General features: G+C 44.2%; 1 protein-coding gene and 1 long non-coding RNA gene across 5 annotated transcripts in view; one reads left to right on the top strand and one right to left on the bottom strand.

Moving 5' to 3' along the window:
• Window positions 1-20,691, top strand: part of CPAMD8 (C3 and PZP like alpha-2-macroglobulin domain containing 8) — a 55,746-nt gene that overhangs the window by 22,213 nt on the left and 12,842 nt on the right. For all 4 annotated transcript variants that reach the window (XM_053965784.1, XM_053965786.1, XM_053965787.1 and 1 more), the window contains exons 24-36: window positions 578-876; window positions 1,555-1,780; window positions 2,325-2,501; window positions 5,369-5,450; window positions 7,044-7,200; window positions 7,640-7,714; window positions 9,592-9,757; window positions 10,641-10,727; window positions 11,628-11,764; window positions 12,099-12,254; window positions 12,641-12,703; window positions 13,058-13,296; window positions 16,422-16,509. In XM_053965784.1, coding sequence (XP_053821759.1) covers window positions 578-876; window positions 1,555-1,780; window positions 2,325-2,501; window positions 5,369-5,450; window positions 7,044-7,200; window positions 7,640-7,714; window positions 9,592-9,757; window positions 10,641-10,727; window positions 11,628-11,764; window positions 12,099-12,254; window positions 12,641-12,703; window positions 13,058-13,296; window positions 16,422-16,509 — 1,952 coding nt within the window. The remainder of the gene's footprint in view (window positions 1-577; window positions 877-1,554; window positions 1,781-2,324; window positions 2,502-5,368; window positions 5,451-7,043; window positions 7,201-7,639; window positions 7,715-9,591; window positions 9,758-10,640; window positions 10,728-11,627; window positions 11,765-12,098; window positions 12,255-12,640; window positions 12,704-13,057; window positions 13,297-16,421; window positions 16,510-20,691) is intronic.
• Window positions 16,295-20,362, bottom strand: LOC128800536 (uncharacterized). Its single transcript, XR_008435005.1, has 3 exons — window positions 20,116-20,362; window positions 17,355-17,584; window positions 16,295-16,500 (listed from the first exon to the last, which is right to left on the bottom strand). It is a non-coding gene; the product is annotated as an uncharacterized LOC128800536 (long non-coding RNA).

A 20,691-nucleotide genomic window follows, 5' to 3' on the forward strand; every position in this document is an offset into this window, starting at 1 on the left:
CTTAAAAAAAAAAAATTAAAAAAATCTTTGTTTCCATTTCTCTGTGATTGATGAGTTATGGTGTGTAGGAAGAACTTGTAAATAAAGAGTCTTTCTTACCTGGCTGGCTAATTATGAATTTGCTCTAACTGCCCAAGTGATTTCTGGAAATGGCCATTAAATTCCTTTACTTTATGGAACAGTTTATGTATTCAGCACTGTGGACAGTAACTGGGACTGTACTTTATTTTCAGCTGGTGTTTTAAGATTCAGTTCTGGAATCAGTCTGTCCTTTCTGCCAGAGATTTGGATAGCTCAGAGCTGGCTCCAGTAGCTGAACAGAGATGCTTTTGACCACTAGATTAGAACTGAAAAATCACTTGCTGAGCTCATAAGAAATTCAGCTGAGCAGTTTGAAGGATTTTCTGCCTTGAAGGGGGTAAAAATAAAAAATTAGAAGAAACATCCATGTGTATTTTAATACTTTAAAAAAGCTGGAAATAATTCCCATGTCCGTAGGAAAGGTCTGTTTGAATTTCAGTTATCAGCTCTAAGCTGAGCTCCAATTCTTACAACATTCCCTTGTTTTTCTGACTAGAGAAAATACACATTTCCACACCTAACAAATATGAGTACCAGTACATGCAGAAGCCAGCCCAGATGAGCCACTTTGACCTTGCTGTGAAGGCTCACAACGATGCTCACCTGGCCCTGTCCTCGGGCCCCCACGACATGGCTGAGATGACCGAGATCGTCATCGGGGGACAGCAGAACACCAAAACTTGGATTTCCACCAGCAAAATGGGAGAGCCAGTGGCCAGCAGGGACACACCTGGCATCCTCTCCTGGGATGAATTCCGCAGCTTCTGGATCAGCTGGAAAAATGGAATTATCCAGGTACTGAATTCTTCTGTGTAACGGGCTGGAAGTCTCTTTGTGAGCAGAGTCTGAGCAGCTTTTCCTTGGTGTAGAAGGTGGGAGCTCCATTCCTGTTTCCTTTTCCCTCTGAAGCCCTGATCAGGCTGTTGTGATCACAACAAACCTGCTTTTGCCACTGTTATGTTCTCAGGACCTCATTCCTTGTCGTGGTTGAGACAGAGACAATATAAAGCAGCACACTTCATTTTCAAACTGTTTTTATTATGGTTTTATACATTCTTACAAAACTCATAAGTTTACATTTTACTCATTGGTCAGGAGAGACAAACAAAGGTTGTTTGTTGCAGGTTTCTCTTATTTATCCTCCTTGCTTTCTTGGTTTCCCTGTCAATGACCTTGGTCATTGAAAATTCTGTCAGGGGTAAACATGGATCCTCTTCTCAAATTTCTCTGTGGCTCACAGAAGTCACTCTAAAACCTCTTCCACAAGTCCTCAACATTTTTAACGATGAAACCTTGAAGGCCACGCCTGTGGATTTCTCATTGAACTTCCTTGGATTGTTTTGTGGGTGGGAAGGAGAGGGGGATTGCTGCATCTGCAGGGCACACCTGAGCTGGGGGGTGTCCCAGCACACGAGGCAGAGTGACTCCACGTGTGTGGGCTCTTGGAACTCCATGGTCTCTTGTCCCTTTCAGGTTGGCCACGGTACTCGGGTGCTAAACGAATCTATTATTGTGGAGTGGACAGTCCCCAAACAGCTTGAGGTGAAGTACATTGGCTTTTCCACAGGCTGGGGGTCAATGGGAGAGTTTAAAATTTGGAGAAAAGAAGAGACTGATGAAAATCACAATGAAGCATTTACTCTTGGAGTTCCCCACAACATAATTCCAGGATCAGAAAGAGCTACGGCTTCAATAATAGGTATCAATTATCAGGAGGTATCACTTAGGTACCCCTTCTCAAATGTCAACAGATGCTCCAGCTGTTACTTCTGACCAGTACTTGAGTAATGCACACCAGATAAGATAGTCACAGGCACTTTAAAAGGTTTATTACTGCTTTATTCTGGGGCAGATCATTCCTTGGGGTTTCTTTGTCACTTGTTTGAAGCCTGCTTGGGTTGACAGTGGCTTAAAGTTGGTGCCATGTGAGGGGCTTGGCAGGGGCACTGTCTGTTACAGCTCATGGCGTTTATTTCATTGTCATCCTCGTCACAAATTGTGCCCTGTTCTAAACTGGGAAGTCATGGATCATGAAAGGCTGAAATGTGGAATTTCTTTAATCCAACAAGAGATTGAAGGGCTAGGACTTAACAGCTGAAGGACTTCCCACTTCTCACAGTTTATTTAAGCTGTCTCCGGGGTAGCCAGAAGATATTAGTGCAGTGAGGTGGAGGATAACCATAAAACACCACAAGGAAACCTTAATTGCCTGCTCCTGAACATTTCTCCTCTTTCTCAAACAGGAGATGTGATGGGTCCTACTCTGAACAACCTGGACAACCTGCTGAGGTTGCCCTTTGGCTGTGGGGAGCAGAACATGATCCATTTTGCTCCCAATGTCTTTGTGCTGAAATACCTGCAGAAAACCAAGCAGCTCAGCCACGAGGTGGAGGTTGAAGCTACAGATTACCTCGTTCAAGGTAACTCATCACAATTACATTTACAGATGGAGAAAAGGCTTTGAATTCATAGTTTTGCTTTACATGTCACTTTTTCTAATCAAGACTAGCCCAAGTGATGAGGATTCATCATTTCTTGCAGGATAATCTCACAGTCTGACAGATTTTGATGGCAAGATGTTTTTCCCTTGATATGTAACCTGTGTTTCCCTTCAGTAACTCCTAGTTCAGATGTTTATTGATTTATCTTCATTTTTTTTTCCTTAGCTGATTTCTATGTTTAAACATTTTAGAAAGTAAAGGAAAATTAAATTTAGTAAAAATCTGTATATTTAGAGGGTTTTACCTTATTCATAAATTGTCTTTTCAAGCCTTTAGTCACTAGAGTTATGGCTCTTTTCTGGACTTCTTTTTAAACAGTATTTTCTTAGTAATAGTATACAAAAAAATCAAAATTTAGTATCCAAAGTAGTTAAAAGCCTTCATTACATGGCTCTAGGTTATCTGTCCTTTCAGTGTCCTGTCCTACTTTACTAAGCAGCTCAAAACAACCTTTTTCTTTCTTTCTTCTCCTTTTTTTTCCCCCACTGTTTTTCTCAGCATTTGTTTTGGGAAGAGCCACATGCAAAATAGTTTTATAACTAAGTGCAATTCTCAGGACAAGTAAGAATTCAGAGATCATTAAAAACAAGAGGGACCCAAAGGGACAAAGCTCTCTTGTGTATGAGTCAGACAATAGTCATGTCATGAAATCAGAGGTGACAGGGTTAGGTGGTTCTCCTCTGAAAATATAAATATAAAATGTAATATGTGAGATATTTCTTGTGTTCAGCAGCAAAAGCTCAGTTCTGCTTCCTCTGCCTGGCTCCAGTCATTTCACTTGTAATTTTCTGTGCTTGCTGGGAGCAGTGAGGCAAAGGGAATTTGTTAATGGCCCGAGTCAGTGTTTCCTTTGCAACATCATTTGCTTTTGTTTCTTTTTATGAATCTGCAAACCTTCCAGGTTTTTGGCTCCAAACTCTGTTTGCTAATTAACCCTTACAGAAGAAACCCCCAAGAGTTTTAAACCCTTCTGTGTTCACTGGAGCCCTGCCAAGTGTAAGGTTTAGATGGGAAATGCTCACTCTAGAAGGCTTTTGTGATTTACCAAGCCAGAAAACTTCTTCATCCCTCAAGCATCCATCATGGAAAGTGCTGATAATAAATGCCAATAATTCCCATGTATTCCCTCTTCTTTTGAAGTGGCCTGGGCTAAACCAGTCAGTATTTTTTCTAATTTCTCACAAAAAAAATAAGCAGGTGAACAAGGGAAAACTGGAGAGGGGAACCTCTTCTGTGAGCCCCAGCATCCAGAGGAGTGTTTAGAAAAGACATAAAGGCTGTGCCACTCCCAACCAACAAGCAAAGAAGAATAACAGCAAGAGCAAAGAATCATAATTCAGCTCAAAATCACAGAATTACAGAATATCCTGGAAGGGACTCACTGTGATCATTGAGTCCAGCTCTGGAATGAATGGCCCATACAGCCTTGGCAGTTCTGGCACCATGAACATTCAAAAAGAGGAGAACAGGGACAATGAGAAGAGTGATATAAAATATAAAGACTGAATGTGTCCATTCACACACTGGAAATGAACACTGAGGAGCTGTTGAAGCAGGCAGTGCTCAGTAGTAAATCCTACCTGAGGGCTGCAGGGGAAAAAAAAGCAATTTAATTTAATTTAACACCTATTTTTTGGAGGAAGAAAAAAAAAATACCATTACTTAAGCTTTCTGCCAGGTATTTGTACCTATCCCACCACCCCCAGACAAAGATGTGGTGACTACAAGAGCATCATCAATCTCTGGGTCTTCATTCCTCCCGTTTTCCAGGCCATTCCCTGTGAGCACTGGGGCTGCAGAGCAGCTGGGGAGTGTGGGAGTCATGGGCAGCCCCTCCTCAGGGACTGAGGTCAGCAGAGAAACTTCACCTCCACAAGTGCAACAATAACCCACTCCCATAAAAACGTTGTGTGGTGTGGAATAAAAGTCCTGTGCTGCAGAATTCAGCAGGCATTAAAGTGGCTTTTGACACAATTTTCTTGCAGATTGGACTTTTCCTTCTCAGAAATAATCCATCCTGGAGGGTTTGACTCCAATGGGTGTTTTAGAGCTTTGTCCAAATGTGTATTGTGTATTCATCCATGTGGAGGGATGAACACACACTACACATTTTATACAATTCACTTGTTGGGATGGGCATGGTTGTAGACAAACAGGTCTGAGGAGCAGATCATTTTCCTTGTAGAAAGAGCAATTTTTTTTTTTTTTTTTCATTTTCAGCTTCAGAAGATATTCCAGGAGAGGGTTCTTATCTTCAGCATTCACCTTAATTATTTGCCTAATTATTATAATGTTAATAATGATGTCTAAAGCAGGCCTTGGGACAGCCCCTGCAGCTGGAGGTGTTCACGTGCATTGAGGTCACAGCTGTTGTTTTTATGTTACCTAAAGCTGTTCCAAGCAACAGCTTTGAGAAAAGTCAGAATCCAGCTGCAATGTCACAGGCAAAACATTTTCATTTGTAAATGGAAGTAAAATGGAAGGAGAGTGGCTGTATGCTTAAGTAAAAACCTTTTGATAATGCACTTTTTTTCAGAGAAGTGTCAGATGTTAGCATTTCCAGTGTCCAAAAGGCAGGAGCTGCAGTGTCCCAGATGTTATCCTGAGCAGATTTCTGGATAAACTGCACACAGAGCTGGCTCTCACTCACAGCAGAATAAGAAGCTGCCTCGGGCAGCAGAATCCCTTGCACATATTCCAGATGTTCTGAGTCTTCATTCACTTCAAATACTCATTTTTCTCTCTATGAGGAGATTTTTGACTCCTAATTCTTTTGTGCCTTCCAGGCTACCAGCGCCAGCTGACCTACAAGAGGCAGGATGGCTCCTACAGTGCTTTTGGGGAGAGGGACTCATCAGGGAGCATGTGGTGAGTGGCTATTTAAAACTGACCTTAAACTATTTAAAACTGAGTTAGAAAAGTGCTAAGTATTTGCAAAACAGGAAAAACACACAATTGGCTGGGAAAGAGGAGTAATTTTCCAGCTTCTCTCGTGGTATCACACACAGTGGAGAACAGAAATAATGCAATAATATTCAGTGACTATGGAAGTGCTGCTGAGTGCTCTGACTGCATTGGCTGATGTGTTGTGGGTGATTCAGGACTCAGGAGCAGTTAGGAGAGTTAAATCTGCTAATTAGTCCAGGTTTCAGGCACTAAGCTGTAGTTCAGGATCATATCTGCAACTGGAGTAGCAATTATGGGGCATTTAAGCACCTGATTCTATTAGGGAATGGGGTTTTACCTGAAGCAGGTACAGGGAAATGTGCTGCCTCTACAAGTGGCAGAGGCAGGTAAAAAACCAACCAAAACCAACTCAAAACCCCTCAAGGACACCCTTGTACCGACAGGATGATTTGTGCACTATTATCTTTGGAGATACTCCTTAAATACATTTTCTATGGCATCAGTTGGTTGTATATTCATAAACAATCATAAACTTTTTCTCTAAACTAGTTTGCATATTCTATGATCTGTTTAGCGTGGCTCCTCCTTGGTTCTCCTTTTTTAGAGTATGTGGATTCCTTGGTTGTAGTTTTAGTCTTTTTTTATTATAATTTTTAGTTTTGGGCCCTGGTCCTCACTGTCTTCAGGCAGTGAGTGCTGATAGTTGGCAGATCTGTACAGGTGTCTTCATGATATTTTTATTGGATGTTATCCCATCCCAGCAGGCATTTTAACACAAGCACACTGATATCAGCTCTTTCACTAAGCTTAATTAACAACAGAAATAAAAACTTTATAACAAAGTTACTTTAACACCACACATATAAAATCCATTTTAATACTTGCAAAAAGCCAATATTACAATATGTATCTATAACACAGGGAACTTCCACCTCAGCTCCAGCATCTCCCAGTCCCTGGATGTGAAATCTGGTGACACAGAATTACTCAACACTCCAAAAATCCCCTGCCAGGCAGCAGAGTTTGCTACCCTCCCATCCCTCAGGGGCTTGTAAATGCAATGACTCAATCCCCCCAAGCTGGCCAGTGCTCACACTTGTTGTCAGAGGTTTAGAATTCCAAAAACACTTCTGGTGCTTTCTGAAGTCTTAATTCTGTATAAAGTGTAACACAGCTTCAGGCTTGAGGAAAGGATCTGGGTTTCTTATGAGAAATATACTGATTCTTAATTGTAAAATATTGATTCTTAGCTTAAAAACTTCAATAATTTGGGATAAAAAATAACTATATTTCAGAGTGTGCCATAACTATGACAAGTACACCTTTGAGTTCTACTTTTCAATTTAGTTTGTTGACCTTTAATCCTTTTCTTATCCAAAGCCTGGACAGTGTTTGGGTGCTTTTGTGTCCCATGAACATTTTAACAACAATATTTAGTGTTTCCCAGCAATATTTTTTTCAATTTGTGCTTTCTAAGAATTTAGTTTTTTTTCCGTACAGGTACTTTAATCTGAATTTGTTTTTTCAGTTAAGATGGTTAATTCATTTTTACAGGTTAACAGCTTTTGTCCTCAAGTCTTTTGCTCAGTCCCGTGGGTTTATTTTCATTGACCCCAAAGAACTTACAGCTGCCAAAGACTGGATCATCCAGCACCAGAAAGAAGATGGTTCTTTCCCTGCTATGGGCAGGATACTAAACAAGGACATTCAGGTAAAAACCATCCAGGATCAGCTTGCAGCAAGGACATTTTAAAAGTTATTATCATCAGAGCATGAAGTGATGCAGTTTGAATATGAATTTTTGCACTTGAAAGGCTGGAATGCTGCAGGGAGACCCAGGGGAATTTCAGTTCAAAAAGGTCTATCCAAATGTGTCTGTGGGGTGTCCCCAGAGGATGGAAAGCAAGGTGTGAAGTCTTACAAAATACTGCATTAAACGTGTCCTCAGGCCAGGGACAGCTGGCTTCAGCCAGCTAAAATTCCTAAATTTTGTACTCCTTGTGTGCAAAGAAAAGAAATTTGGTGATGCTTCAGCTTCTCCTCTAGTTCTAACACATCCTTTGTATTGCTTCAAAGTCTGTTTTTTTTTTTTTCTCCAATGTCCTTTTCTCTAGTTTTCATCCAGTGGTTTGTGTTGTTTGCCCCTCCAGGGTGGGATCCATGGGAAGATCTCCCTCACAGCTTATGTGGTTGCATCTCTTCTGGAAACAGGTGTCACTTCTGAGGTAACAAAAGCTTGGTTAAAACAGCTCCAAAAATTCTCTCTATTCTTTCTTTATAAAAACTTCATTTTGCTGCTGTTTGCCTTCAGAGGTTCTGTGCTCTCTAGAATGACTGACAGCATCCAGGGAAGAGAGGCTGCTGGAAAGCCTTGGGATTGTACTGAAGTTAAAGAATCTGTTCTGAAGTTGTTCAAGGTGGTCTCCCACCTTCCAGCCATCAGCTCATGATTATTTCACCAGATCAAAACACTTCCCTGCAGCCCCATCCCTCAAGCTCTCCCAGAAATTACTGCAAAAAGAGTTCTCTGCCTCTTAGCTTCAAGCTGTGAGTGCAGCCTGTGCAGATCCTGCTCTCCTGCCTGTGGAGACTCAGAAATCCTGGCTTGGTGCTAAAAGCAGTTTAACTTGGGGACCCAGAGCACTCTTGTGGTCTGGCTTGGCTGCAGTGGCCAAAATGCTACTGCTGTTAGATTACAGTGCCTTTGGAGAGCTGAGCTCCTGCACCGTGCTGGATTGAGGGCTCTGCAGAAAAATGTTTCTGTTCTTTGCAATGAGACAGAGCAGGAACACTGCAAAAAAGAGAAGCAGCTGTGTAGGAATGGCCAATTCCACTGGAAAAAAAATCCAAATTTCCAGTACAACTGGTGTTTTAGGGACTCCTCCTTAAAACTCCTGGTAAAACAGTGCTCCTGCCCCCTGATGTGTTTCTGCCAGCAAGCAGTTCCACTAGGATGGAGCTGTTTAGATAAGATTATGGTGACACATTCCCACTAACTAGGACTGGGAAGATGCTCCCTTGCAGATGTTCCCCTGCCCTTCGGCCAAGGGAGAGGGCAGTGGTGGCTGTGCACAGGCAGAGCTGCCTGGCAGATGAAAAGAGGAGGTGCAGTGGGTGTTGCAGCATCTCTTGGAGACCTGCTCTCACACAAAAGGGTCCATTCAGGGTTTGTGGAGGTGTCAGAACAGGCAGTGCCCATTCAGGACCTCTGATAACCTCAGCACTCCTCACCCATCCCTGTGGAGCCTGAAGAGTGAGCCCAGGCTGCTGTTGCAGGCAGATGCCCCCTAACCCCCTGTCCTTGTTGGGGTGGAAGGCTTTCAGCCTTATTAAAAATTCAGAAAACCCTGCAGAGCTCACAGAGTAACTTCCTGCCTCCCTGTCAGCAGTGTCCCCCTCTGAGCAGTGATGTGATGCTCTCTCTGGGCTGCTGTGTGTCAGGGCAGCCCCAGCAGTGCAGTTTCTGTGGATTCTAATGGTTTTCCTAGAGGAGATTTGTGAGTGTTCCTAATGATCTTAGCTAGGAAATGAGGAAGGGGAAGGTTAGTGCCACAGGGAAATCAAAGGAAACCAAATTACATCAAGTCCAATTAAATTGTTTCTATAAATTATCAGAGCCACGTTCCTGCATGGTGAGGTCATTGGGGGAGTTAATAAAACATGTTTGTTGGCTGCAGGGACCCCTGGGAACCTTGGCCTTTATTATCCTCTGGCGTCTGCCAGACGCTCCAGAGTGTCAGGAACACAATCAAACCTCCAGCACAGAACTCGCCCCTGCCCTGCTCATCTGCTGCCTTGCAGGGGCACAGAATTTCTTCAGCTTTAGGGAGGAAAAAGTGTGTCTCAGTGTTAGCCTAAATCATTCTTACTCTGCTGTTTGCACCTTTTTTTTTGGAATTTTTGATGCATAGCTTTTGTCATGGTGTTCCAATGTGTTCTCAAAGTGTCCGTGCTGTTCTGCAGAGAGCAAAATGTATCTTTCTGAGTTTGTGTGTTTTTTGTTTGGTTGTTGTTTTTGGTTTTTTTGTTTTTTTAATGAATAAAGCAATTCTAACTCCTGAGACTGGTACATATGCCTGGGCTCTTTCCCCTGTGAATGTAGGAAGAAAGAACAGCTGTAGACAAAGCAAAACACTTCCTGGAGACCAACCTGTACTCAGCAGAAGATCCCTACACCACAGCCCTGAGTGCCTACGCCCTGACCCTGCTGCACAGCCCCTGTGCAGCTGCCGTGCTGCGCAGGATGAACAGCATGGCCATCACCCAAGGTAGGAGCTGCAGCCCTGCCTCTGCCCTCACACCATCCAAACACAGCCTGCAGAGCATGGGGCCTGGGGGATGAGGATTCCTCACTGACAGGTTCTGCAGTTTCACTGAAAGAGGCTGATTCTGGGGAAAAAAAAAAAAAAAAAAGAAAAAAGAAATATCCCATCTCTCTAAAGTGATAATATTTGTGTTCATATGGACTAGTGTAAGGAAATCATCACAGTTTTCTCTCACAAGCACATTTGGGCTACCATGAAGCTCCTTTGTGCCCTCTTTAGGATCAGACCCTTGGTAGGATCCTTTAAATCCTATCAGAAGATGAACACCAACAGGACAAACTCTAAATCTGGAATGTTTTCCGTACATTATAAAGAAAAGAAATAAAAAAATGAAGAGGTGAGATTTTCATAAAAACCCAAGGTGGCACAGTTTGGCTTTGTAAGGCAAGGGTGCTCCTGGTTCTCTTTGGAGAGGGCTCCTGAAGGAAGGCAAGTGCAGCAGAGTCACAGAATATCCTGAATTGCAAGGGACCAGCTCATGAGTGGCTCACACAGAGATCAGAGCCACAGCCCTGGTGCTCAGTTCAGCTCTCTAACAGCAGAGTGATTTTGAGCTGTTCAGAGGCTCTGCAGTGCCCTGTAACACCTCACATTCCCTGATGGTGTATTTTAATCCAAAATCCAAGAATCACCTGATCTGTCACATTGAATCATCTCTGTCATTCCAAAGGGAGCCCCTTGCCCAGGGACTGGGTGTCCAAAGGAGGGACAGAGCAGCTCAGGGCACGGAGCCAATGCAGAAGTGGAATTTGACTCTTCCCACGACAGAGGCTCAGCTGCACTCCTGCTCTAATAACACCCCTGTCCCACTGCCCTCTTCTCCTAGATGGATTTACACACTGGAGCCTCACAGGAACCCTTGTCACTGATGAAGACACCTTCATGGGATTTAATGATGGACTCTCTCAATCAGGTATTTGGGAACCTGCAGGGCAAAGGCAGAGAAAAAGGGAAGGAGCTGCACGTATTGCAGTGAATTGTTTATAAAATACAAAGTATTCTGAAATTGTCACTCAGTCAGGGAAAGGTCCAGAGAAAAGAGAGCTCAGAAAATGCAGGTAACATTATGCTGAAAGGATAAATGAGAGACAGAGCAAGATGTGGTCCAGACAGGACAGGTTTTTCAGCCCCAGATGTCTCATCAGCTTTAACTCGAGTTTTATAAAGACAAAATCCCACGTGGATCTCACTCTTCTGTCAGCAAGAATAATTCAAAATGGAAATCAGAGGGAATTTAAATATATTTAATTTTAGAGCTATTTATCTTTGTGTTTTGAAATGGACCTAAGGATTGTGTCACTGACACTTCAGCTGATTTTTCTAGACTTTGGCTGTCAAAGCCACAGAAACAGTGAATGATGCTGTAATTTTCAAGCCACTTAAAGCCATTGACTCTTTGGATATGATGTAGGTGCAGCAATGTTCAAGATGGATCTGACTGGATATTGTATGAAAATCTCTAGGGCAGGACAACAGTGTGGGCAGCAGCAGAGAGAACTGGAGTGGGAGAGGAATTACTTGTGGGATACAGTCAAGAAAAAGGAGTTTATCTATTGTGTGAATATCTTTATTATTGGTTATCTATTTGCTGAAGGGAGGCCTATGTTGAAAGCAGAGATATCTCAGGGAGGTGAAGCACCTTGGGTGCAGACATTTTAACTTCCCTTTTTCCTGTGTTTACTTCTAAAGACTCTTAACTTTTTAGAATTATTTTTCAGTTAATAAATATTCCTAGAACTATCTCTAGACCTGCCTGGATTCTCATTTCTAGGTGGTATTTTGATTTTTTTTTTTTAATTCACCCCTCTTTCAGTTGTTTCTGCAGAGGTGGAAATGACATCTTATGCCCTTCTGACCTACACACTCCTGGGAGACGTGGCCTCTGCACTCCCTGTAGTCAAGTGGCTCTCACAGCAGAGGAATGCACTGGGAGGATTCTCATCTACTCAGGTGGGCAGCCTCTGGAAAAGGCAACTGGGATGCATGCACTGTCAATTGATTCAGGAATGTGGAGTTTCCTGGCAGAAATTGTTTGTGTTCTGGTAAGAAGAAAAATTTTCCAGCGCTCTTCACTGCATCCTCCTCGGACTGGTAATTTGAAAGGAACCCAGAGTTTGTCCTCACAGGTGCTTTTGATAGGAAAAGTGAGCAAAACCTGATGTTTCTTTTGCCATATGAATTAATAAGGGAGATTCTGCCACCTGGAGCTGAGCAGAGCTGTTTGGAAGTTTGCTTTGCTCCTGTATTCTTCACTATTCTGATTTCTCCCTCTTCTGGCCCCCAGGACACCTGTGTGGCCCTGCAGGCTCTGGCTGAATATGCCATCCTTTCTTATGTTGGAGGAGTCAACCTGACCATTTCCTTGGCTTCTACTAACCTGGACTACCAGGAGACCTTTGAGCTTAACAAGATGAATAAAAAAGTCCTTCAGACTGCAGTGGTAGGTGGTTTTTTGCAGGCAGGTTTTTAAAGCAATCCACATGAGCTGGGCTCAGAATGAGGACTTGGATCAGGGATGGTAAAAGCAAAAGTTAAGCACTGAGACCTGTGGGACTTTCTGTGGGTTTGTGGCTGGATTCTGCTGTGAAGGAGACAGCACTCCTAATTAAAGGCATTTTTCACCATAACCAATGCCTGATGTTTATTTTGTGCTACTGTTTGTCTCTGCCATTGTAAGCGCAGATGGTGAAGAGACTAAGCCATGCTCACTTCACTTCTGCAGTGTACTTTATAAAGGTATTTTGTACAGAACAGAGCTAAATTTAATATTCATTTCCATTCTGAGTGCCATGTCTTGTCTGTGTCTCACCTGTGCATTCTCCCCAGATCCCCAGTATTCCAACAGGGCTGTTTGTGAGTGCCAAAGGTGAAGGCTGCTGTCTGATGCAGGTAAGTTTGTCATGGGGCTGGAGAAAGCATGGCAGATGATCTCTAACCTCACAGCCTTGTTTGCTGCTTTTGTAATCCCACTTTGCTGCGAGGAAGGACTCACACTCGGAATTTCTCTCCAAATATTTCTATAAAGTGGCATTGCTTTAATTTGGGAAGTGAATGTGTAGATGTCTATGTAAGCTCTGGTAGAGCTTATATAAAGATAGAACTGTGTGATAAAGCCTCTGTGCCTGCCATTCCCCCCCTCTGAAGAGATCTCGTGTCTGTGCTGGATGTTTGTAGACACTTGGAAACGCTGGAGCTGTAATAACCTGCCCTGATTCATTTTGCTTTCCCCTCTTCCCGCTGCAGATCGATGTCACTTACAATGTACCTGATCCCATAGCCAAACCAGCCTTCCAGCTCCTGGTGAACCTGAAGGAGCCCAAGTCAGAGCAGCCCCTGCCAGCCCCAGCCCCGCTGCGCTCGGGCTCCGCCGCCGAGCGCCGCCCCGGAGCCCTGCACAGGGACAGGGCCCTGGGGGACGACGAGGACCCAGCCTCAGACCAGGACCACCGAGAGTACAAAGTCATCCTGGAGACCTGCACGAGGTAGGAAATGCCAGTCCTGCTCCCCACTGAACTCTTGGTTTGCTGGTCTTGGTGTGCCAGGCAAGCGCAGAGTTCTCTCTTGCTGCGCTGCCTGGATCGCAGGATTTTCAGCAGAATTTTCAGCCACTGCTGTGGGTTGTAGGACACAGTCATTCCAAATGACAAATGTGATGTGATTTCCTGGTGTAAGGATGAAAAGAAAAAGTTCTGGATTATTTTCACCACTTGGGTTGTAGGACAGTGCCATTCCAAGGTCATTCTTGATCTTTTCAGTGCCAATAAGAGAAATAAGAAAAAGGCCTTGAGGTTTTATCACTGAGTTTCATTATTGCCTCTCCAAACCCTGAAAATTACAAATGTGGTGTGATTTGCTTGCATAAGGATGAAAAGAAAAAGTTCTGGATTATTTTCACCACTTGGGTTGTAGGACAGAGCCATTCCAAGGTAATTTTTGATCATTTCAGTGCTAAGTATGTGTCAAAGGTATGGAAATAAGAAAAATGCCTTGAGGTTTTATCACTGAGCTTCATTATTGCCTCTCCAAACCCTGAAAATTACAAATGTGGTGTGAATTACTTGTACAAGGATGAAAAGGAAAAGTTCTGGATTATTTTCTTAAAAGCTTCAAAGAGCAAGGTAAATTCAACTGGTTAACTAATGTCTTAATTGTGTCAATAGTTTTATAAATATTACTGACTTGACTTTATTATTTGAGCTCCTTAGTGGTTCAGTTTTGGATACCAAAAACCTAACAGAAGATGCTTGTTGCCATGGTATGAATTTGGAATCTATGATAAAGGCACAATATATGCAGATATTTGTTAATAAGCTTTTCAATTCCTTATCTCTTTGCTCCATATAATGAAATGTAAAATAACTTTTAAAAGTGGCATGATCCAGAAGTTTCATTTCTAGCTCTCAAAGCACTTTGCAGAGACATGAGCAGTTCTGTCTCATTTTACAGATTGGAAAACTCAAGTTATTGTGAGAAAACAGCTTGGCTATAGACAAACAGCAGCAAGAATAGTTTCTGACCTGTATTAAATCCACTTACAAGTTTTGCTCAAACACCTTGGTACTGCTGCAGTCATCAGGGGTTGCTGATCACTTTAGAAAGCATTTGGATTTTTAGGGAGGTTATTGGGAATTTGACCCAAGAGAGATAAAGCCACAACCAGAGGAAATAAAGAGGGCTCACAGCATCCTGCTGTGCAACAGGAGAAACCATTCCCAAGAAATTCAGAACTAATTTTATGTTTGTGACCAGGAGCATGGCAGGTGGGGGGGCTGCTGCTTCCCTGACCTCCAACAGGAGAACTCCAGAGAGTGCCTCAGATGGAAATGGAAAATTGTGGCTGCCCTATCAGAGCTTAATGGGAAACTCTGGCTCCTCTATCAGTTTCTGTCCCTTCCTTCCTGCAGAACCTGCAGACCTGAGCAGAGCTGCAGGGCCCCAGGAAAAGATGGGATTTGTTTTCCCTGGCCCACGGGGCCGTGTTGTGGTACAGGCACTGCCCCCAAGTGTCACTGTGCCAGCTTCTTCTCCCCCTGCCCGAGCCCTCAGCCTGTTTTGGGGAGAGGGTAAAATTCCACAGTCGTGTCAGATGCTGAGGAGGCTGCCCTGCATCAGCACAACCTCTCTGCTGATAGTTCTGAAACTTCTGCCCTGGGAATTGCTGCAGCTGAGACAGAAATTTGAGAGGAAGCCCAGTGCAAGGAGATGGATTGCTTGGAAAGGAAACAAAAGCAAATGAAATCTTCCTTTCCTCCCCTTCTTCCTGTAATGATGCTCTCAGCTCCATCATCATCTTGCTGGGGCAGTGTGAAGAGAGGAGTGCAGCTCAGGATGACAACTGAGATATTTTGAGCTGGGGGTGTTCTCAGAATGTGATGAGGTGTTGTCATGCCCAGTGACATCCCTGGGGCACTGCTGAAGGGTTAGGGAGAACACAGGGTGGGAAATAGAAAGCTGTAATGTGTAACAGAGGCTGGGGAGATGCAGGCAAAGGGATCCTGGATGATTTACTGGGGAGAGTGGGTCTGTTTGAATACACTTTGCATGCTCTTGCATCTTTTTATGCCCATTACCAAGAGGAGCATGGAGTTAGCTGGGAATTAAGGAGCTTTATTGTCTCTGGGAGCCCTGAGTGCCTCACCCAGAGCCAGCTGGCTCTGTCCCCAGGCCACCTGATGCTACTGTGAGCCTTGGGCTGGGGTGTGGCACCCCAACCTCAGCCAGTTCACCACCCCCTGAGCCAGCTCAGAGCTGGCAAATTTGGTGCTGGAAGCTGAGGGAGTGTGTTTTCTCAGTGCTGGGCACGAGCTGATGAGCCCTGCTGGGCCCAGCAAACAGGTGAGCTGCCAAGGAGGGAGGGCTGGGAGCTGCTGGCAGCACAGAGAAAAGGAGCCTTGTTCTGGGATTCCAGGAGCTGCCTTAGGATGGACACTCCTCTGCCATGCTGCAACATTTGACATTTTGCCCCAACAGCCCTTCTCTCCACACCTTTCTCATGTGGGGCTTTTGTGCACATTTATAACAACTCAGAGATTTTTCTGAGTTTTCAGTTGTACTCTAGAGGATGATACAGGCAGTGATTTAACACCAGCAAGGCAGTGACTTTGCTGACTTGTTAGCAAAAGCCCTTTTCTCAGTGCCAGGGGTGAATCAGCCATTTATGAAACCCCAGGATTGAATGACCTTGCCTGGTGTGGGGAATTAGCATCCCTCTCCCACCACAGTCCATCTACAGCCCTTCTCTCAGGGTGGAACAGAAGTTTCTCCTACTCCAAGGGTTTATTTCCTTTTACCAAGTGCATTTTCTCTGTGATTAATTGAAAATGAAAGCAATCAGCCCCAGAGGTGGCTGCATCCTTCTGCTTTTCTGCCTCTGTGTTCCAGGACATCTCCTACCCCCTGTGAGCTGGGCATCATTTTGTTAAATAAAAACAGAAAAGAGGATTTTTACAAACCAACTTGTGGCTTGTGGCTTTCCCCAAGCACTTCAACAAGGAGAGCCTTTTAATATGTTATTTTTCTCTTCTTTCTGGAGCTGGTTTCTCCATTCTGAGTTGTCCATGGATCTTGAGTTTGTTCCCATTTTCTCTCTTTTTGTTCCCATGGGAAGATGGCTGCACTCTGGATCCTCAAACATGGCTGTGTTGGAAGTGCCTTTGTTCTCAGGGTTTCGGGCAGATATTGAGAGCCTGGAACAGGTAAGGGGATGGATGGGATCAGTGGGATGGGATGGGATCAGTGGGATGGATGGGATGGGATCAGTGGGATGGGGATACAGGGCTGGGATGTGGATCTCTGACTGGGAGGGGTTCCCTCCAAGGGGCAAGAGGAGGCCATTGAGTATCAGAGCACTGCTGAAAAGATGCAATTAAAATTGGGAAAGGGGAGGAAGAGATTTCACTTGTCAAAAAAATCTCTCTGAGATGAGGGAACAGACGTTCTGAGCAGGCTGAGCAAACCCAACCCAGCCAAGCCAAGGTTTTCCTGAGCCAGTGCACAGTAATTAACTGAGACCCCTTGGAAAAGCTGAGGTGCAAATGTGCTCTAACAGGAGCTGTTTATGGCTGCTTAGTGAGCTGTGTTATCTCCAACATCTGGATCCCATTTCTTTGGAGGCTCTGTGTCTTGGAATTTTTTGCCCTTTTTATTTTTTTTTTCCCCTTCTCTCTGGGAGAACATCGTGTTTCTTGCAGCCAAGCTGAGGTGGACAGAATGTGCCTCGTGCCCAGCCAGCCCTTCAGGGCAGATGAACTGTAATCTTGAGCTTTGCTTTATATTTGTGGGAGTATTCCATTCATTACAACTCATTACATTTTGTGGAACGTTGCATTCACTGGTGGGGTTCTTATGCTGCAAAGGTTTTTTTTGAAGGACTGTTTAACTGAAGAGGTGTAAAATTTTTGCATCCTTGAGAGCTGGTAAAGAGCTAAAAAATATTTTGCTTCTAATGGACCTCTTCTGTTAATAACTTATTATATTGGGAAGGGAAGGGATCAGAGGAAAGAATTTTAAAGTAGAACCACTGTGAAGTTTAATTTGATACCATAATTCAAGGAGGAGTGCACATTGCTTTATCTTCTGTAGGATTTCACTTGATTTGGCTGATTTATAATTGAAACACCATTGCATTTTCTTGGAGGAAAAAGCCCTCTGGAGGGTTTACAATCCATGTCAGAAGCTGGGGGTGTCCCTGAAGCCACAGAAATTTTTGTATTAATCCCTGAGAAGCAATTGCATCCCTTTCAGAACAGGGGATCAGATATGAAATTATTCCTGTAAAGAGAAAAACTGCAGTTATTTACATCCATTCACAAGCTGCACGTGGAGGAATCTATTTTCAAATCCAAGCATGTAAAACGGATCAGTTTTTATTTGCCTGTGAGTCTGATATTCTCTCTCATGCAACCAACTGAATATTCAGGTGGGAGCAGGAATTCTCCAGCATCCCCATGGGAAGAGAAAGGAGGAAAATTTAGGTGAGGGGGCCTGCAGTGGGTTTGGTTCCTGCTTTCCCCCTCTGCTGAAGGTACTGGAGCGATGGTCATGTGCAGTGCTGTCAAATACATTCTCTTTCACAGTCATTCATGTAAATAGCAGCAGAAAAAATATGGATGAGAACCAGAGAGAGCTCCAAATATCCCAGGAGGAGAACAACAGGATATCTTTATGCTGTTAAACCTATGGAATTGGAATATGGAATATTGGTTCTATGAGCAGAGGGAAAGGGTCGAAAGAAAGAGCGTGAAGGGTTTTCAATGCAGAAGAACAGGAAAGTTCTTCAGGAATATATCCCTGTACTCTTTTTTTTTTTTTTTTTTTTTTCCTTTTTTCCCTTTTTCCTTTTTTTCCCTTTTTCCTTTTTTCCCCTTTTTTCCCTTTTTCCTTTTTCCCCCTGTTTTCCCTTTTTTCCCTTTTTATTTTTTCCCCTTTTTTCCCTTTTTTCCCTTTTTTCCCTTTTTCCCATTTTCCCTTTTTTCCCTTCCCTTTTCCCCCTTTTTTCCTTTTTCTTCCCCCTTTTTCCTTTTTTCCTTTATTTTTTTCCTTTTTTCCCTTTTTTCCTTTTTTTCCCTTTTCTTTCCTTTTTTTTTTCCCCTTTTTTCCTTTTTTTCCCCTTTTTTCCTTTTCCCCTTTTTTTTTCTTTTTTTCCCTTTTTTTCTTTTTTTTTCTTTTTTTTCCCCGCAGTGGGCAAAGAAGAAATAACAAATTTGTGTGAATATCTCTTTTCCTGATGTCAGTGCAGAGTTTCTAAGCTGAGGAACCAGAGGAAGTCCCACATGCCCGTGTGTTACTGACCCTGAACACTCTCCCCTTTCCCAGAGCAGCTCTGGGGCTGGTGGCACACAGGTGTCCCAGGGAAGGGCTTGGGCCCCAGCCAGGCTCAGTTTGTGTGCAGTGACTGCTCACAGGCTCCTCCTGATGCTTTGCCCTGCCCTGTGCTCTGGGTGTGTTCTGAGCAGAGGAACACTGAGAAAAATTGGGAATAAATGATTAACATGGGGATGTGCTGTCTCCAAGGGACACTGATGCTGGTACCACAAGGAACTGGCTGTGGGATGTGCTCTAACACTTCATTTGCAGTAAATCCCAGACTGTTTTGGGTTGGAAGGGACCTTAAACCCATCCAGTGCCAGCCCTGCCATGGCAGAGACACCTTCCACCATCCCAGGCTGCTCCAAGCCCTGTCCAGCCTGGCCTTGGGCACTGCCAGGGATCCAGGGGCAGCCACAGCTGTGCCAAGAATTTCTGTCAGAAGTGTGTGAGCCCAGAGGGCTCTGCTGCTCCCATAACAGATCAGAATAGCGGGAGATTTTCCTAAATTGGGAAGGATTTTGCACCTTCAAGAAGGAATGTTCCCCTTGAAGAACTGAATTCAATGGGTTTTTATTGCAGAAACCCTTTTGCATCTCTAAAAATGAAATGTGGTGACACAGCCCAAGCATATCTCTGGACAGGCAGATACAACCCCACCTGATCTACCTCTGCCAGGGGGACCTCAGAGCCCCTGGCAGGGCCTGAAGGGGCTCCAGGAGAGCTGGAGAGGGACTGGGGACAAGGCCTGCAGGGAATGGCTTCCCACTGGAAAAGGGGAGATTTTTGTGGGATATTGGGCAGGAATTGTTCCCTGGCAGGGTGGGCAGGCCCTGGCCCAGGGTGCCCAGAGCAGCTGTGGCTGCCCCTGGATCCCTGGCAGTGCCCAAGGCTGGGCTGGACAGGGCTTGTGAAGCAATACATGGAATAAATAAATAGACTCCACAACCTGAAGTGGGTGTTTATTGTTGGCACCCAGCACAAGTGAGATATGTCTCTAAAATCTTGTGCCCCGAGCCTCAGTCTGGCCCACACCTTTATTCACAAAGGTGTTCTATATGCAATACATCACACTTGGAGCAGCCTGGGCCAGTGGAAGGTGTCCCTGCCATGGCAGGGGTGGCACTGGATGAATTTTAAGGTCCCTTCCCACCCAAACCATCCTGGGATTTCTTCACGGCTGCCAAACAAGGGCCCAACACGAAATTCACCCACTGAAGCCTCACCACACGTTCTGGACACCACCTTGAGCAGAGGCAAGGCCCACCTTTGCCCCTGCTGCCTTTTGCCTGCCCTGCTGAGGAGGGGCTGGGCTGTAAATCAGGATTTTCTGTGATTTTTCCCTGAGCCCAGGCTGGGAGCAGCCCCACGTGCAGCCCCAGGGCAGCGCTGCTTAATGAGGGCTCTGTGCACACCCCGGCCACAAATCCTCCTAATAATGCTGGATGTCGACAGGGTCAGGAGGTCAGCCCGGGCTGGGATATATCAAACCTCACCAGAAAAATGCAGTTTTAGCTGAGCCCAGCAGTTCCCGGTGGCGCCGGCGTCTCCAGGCCCTCATAAAAGGCCTGTCTGCAGCCATGGACTGCTGAGTAATAACAGCCACCAGCAGGCCCCTAAAATTATAAGGACAAATTAAATTGGCCCTTTCCATATTGTGTGGGACTTTAAACACATGTTGCTTTGCTTGTTACAGGAATAGCAGGAAGCTGGGGAGCAGGGGTTTACAAGTAGGAGCACTCTGCTGAGGGGAGGCACAGCTAAAGCTGCTGGTGGCAGGTTGGGGCAAATTTCAGTGTTTAGAAAGAAGCAATGCTGCTTGTTTTGTGTCATTCTAAATAATAATTACAGTTATAATTATTAGAATAATAATTATTATTATTATTACTACTACTATTACTATTATTATTGTTTGTTCCCATTTCCACAGAGATTTTAGCCTACAATCTCAAAGTAACTTAAGAACATTAAAAACAAAACAAAACAAACAAAAAAACCCAACAAAACAAAACACAAAAACAAACAAACAAACAAACAAAAAACCAAACAAAAAACAAACAAACAAAAAAAAC

Source organism: Vidua chalybeata, chromosome 27, assembly GCF_026979565.1.
Source record: "Vidua chalybeata isolate OUT-0048 chromosome 27, bVidCha1 merged haplotype, whole genome shotgun sequence".
Classification (NCBI taxonomy): domain Eukaryota; kingdom Metazoa; phylum Chordata; class Aves; order Passeriformes; family Viduidae; genus Vidua; species Vidua chalybeata.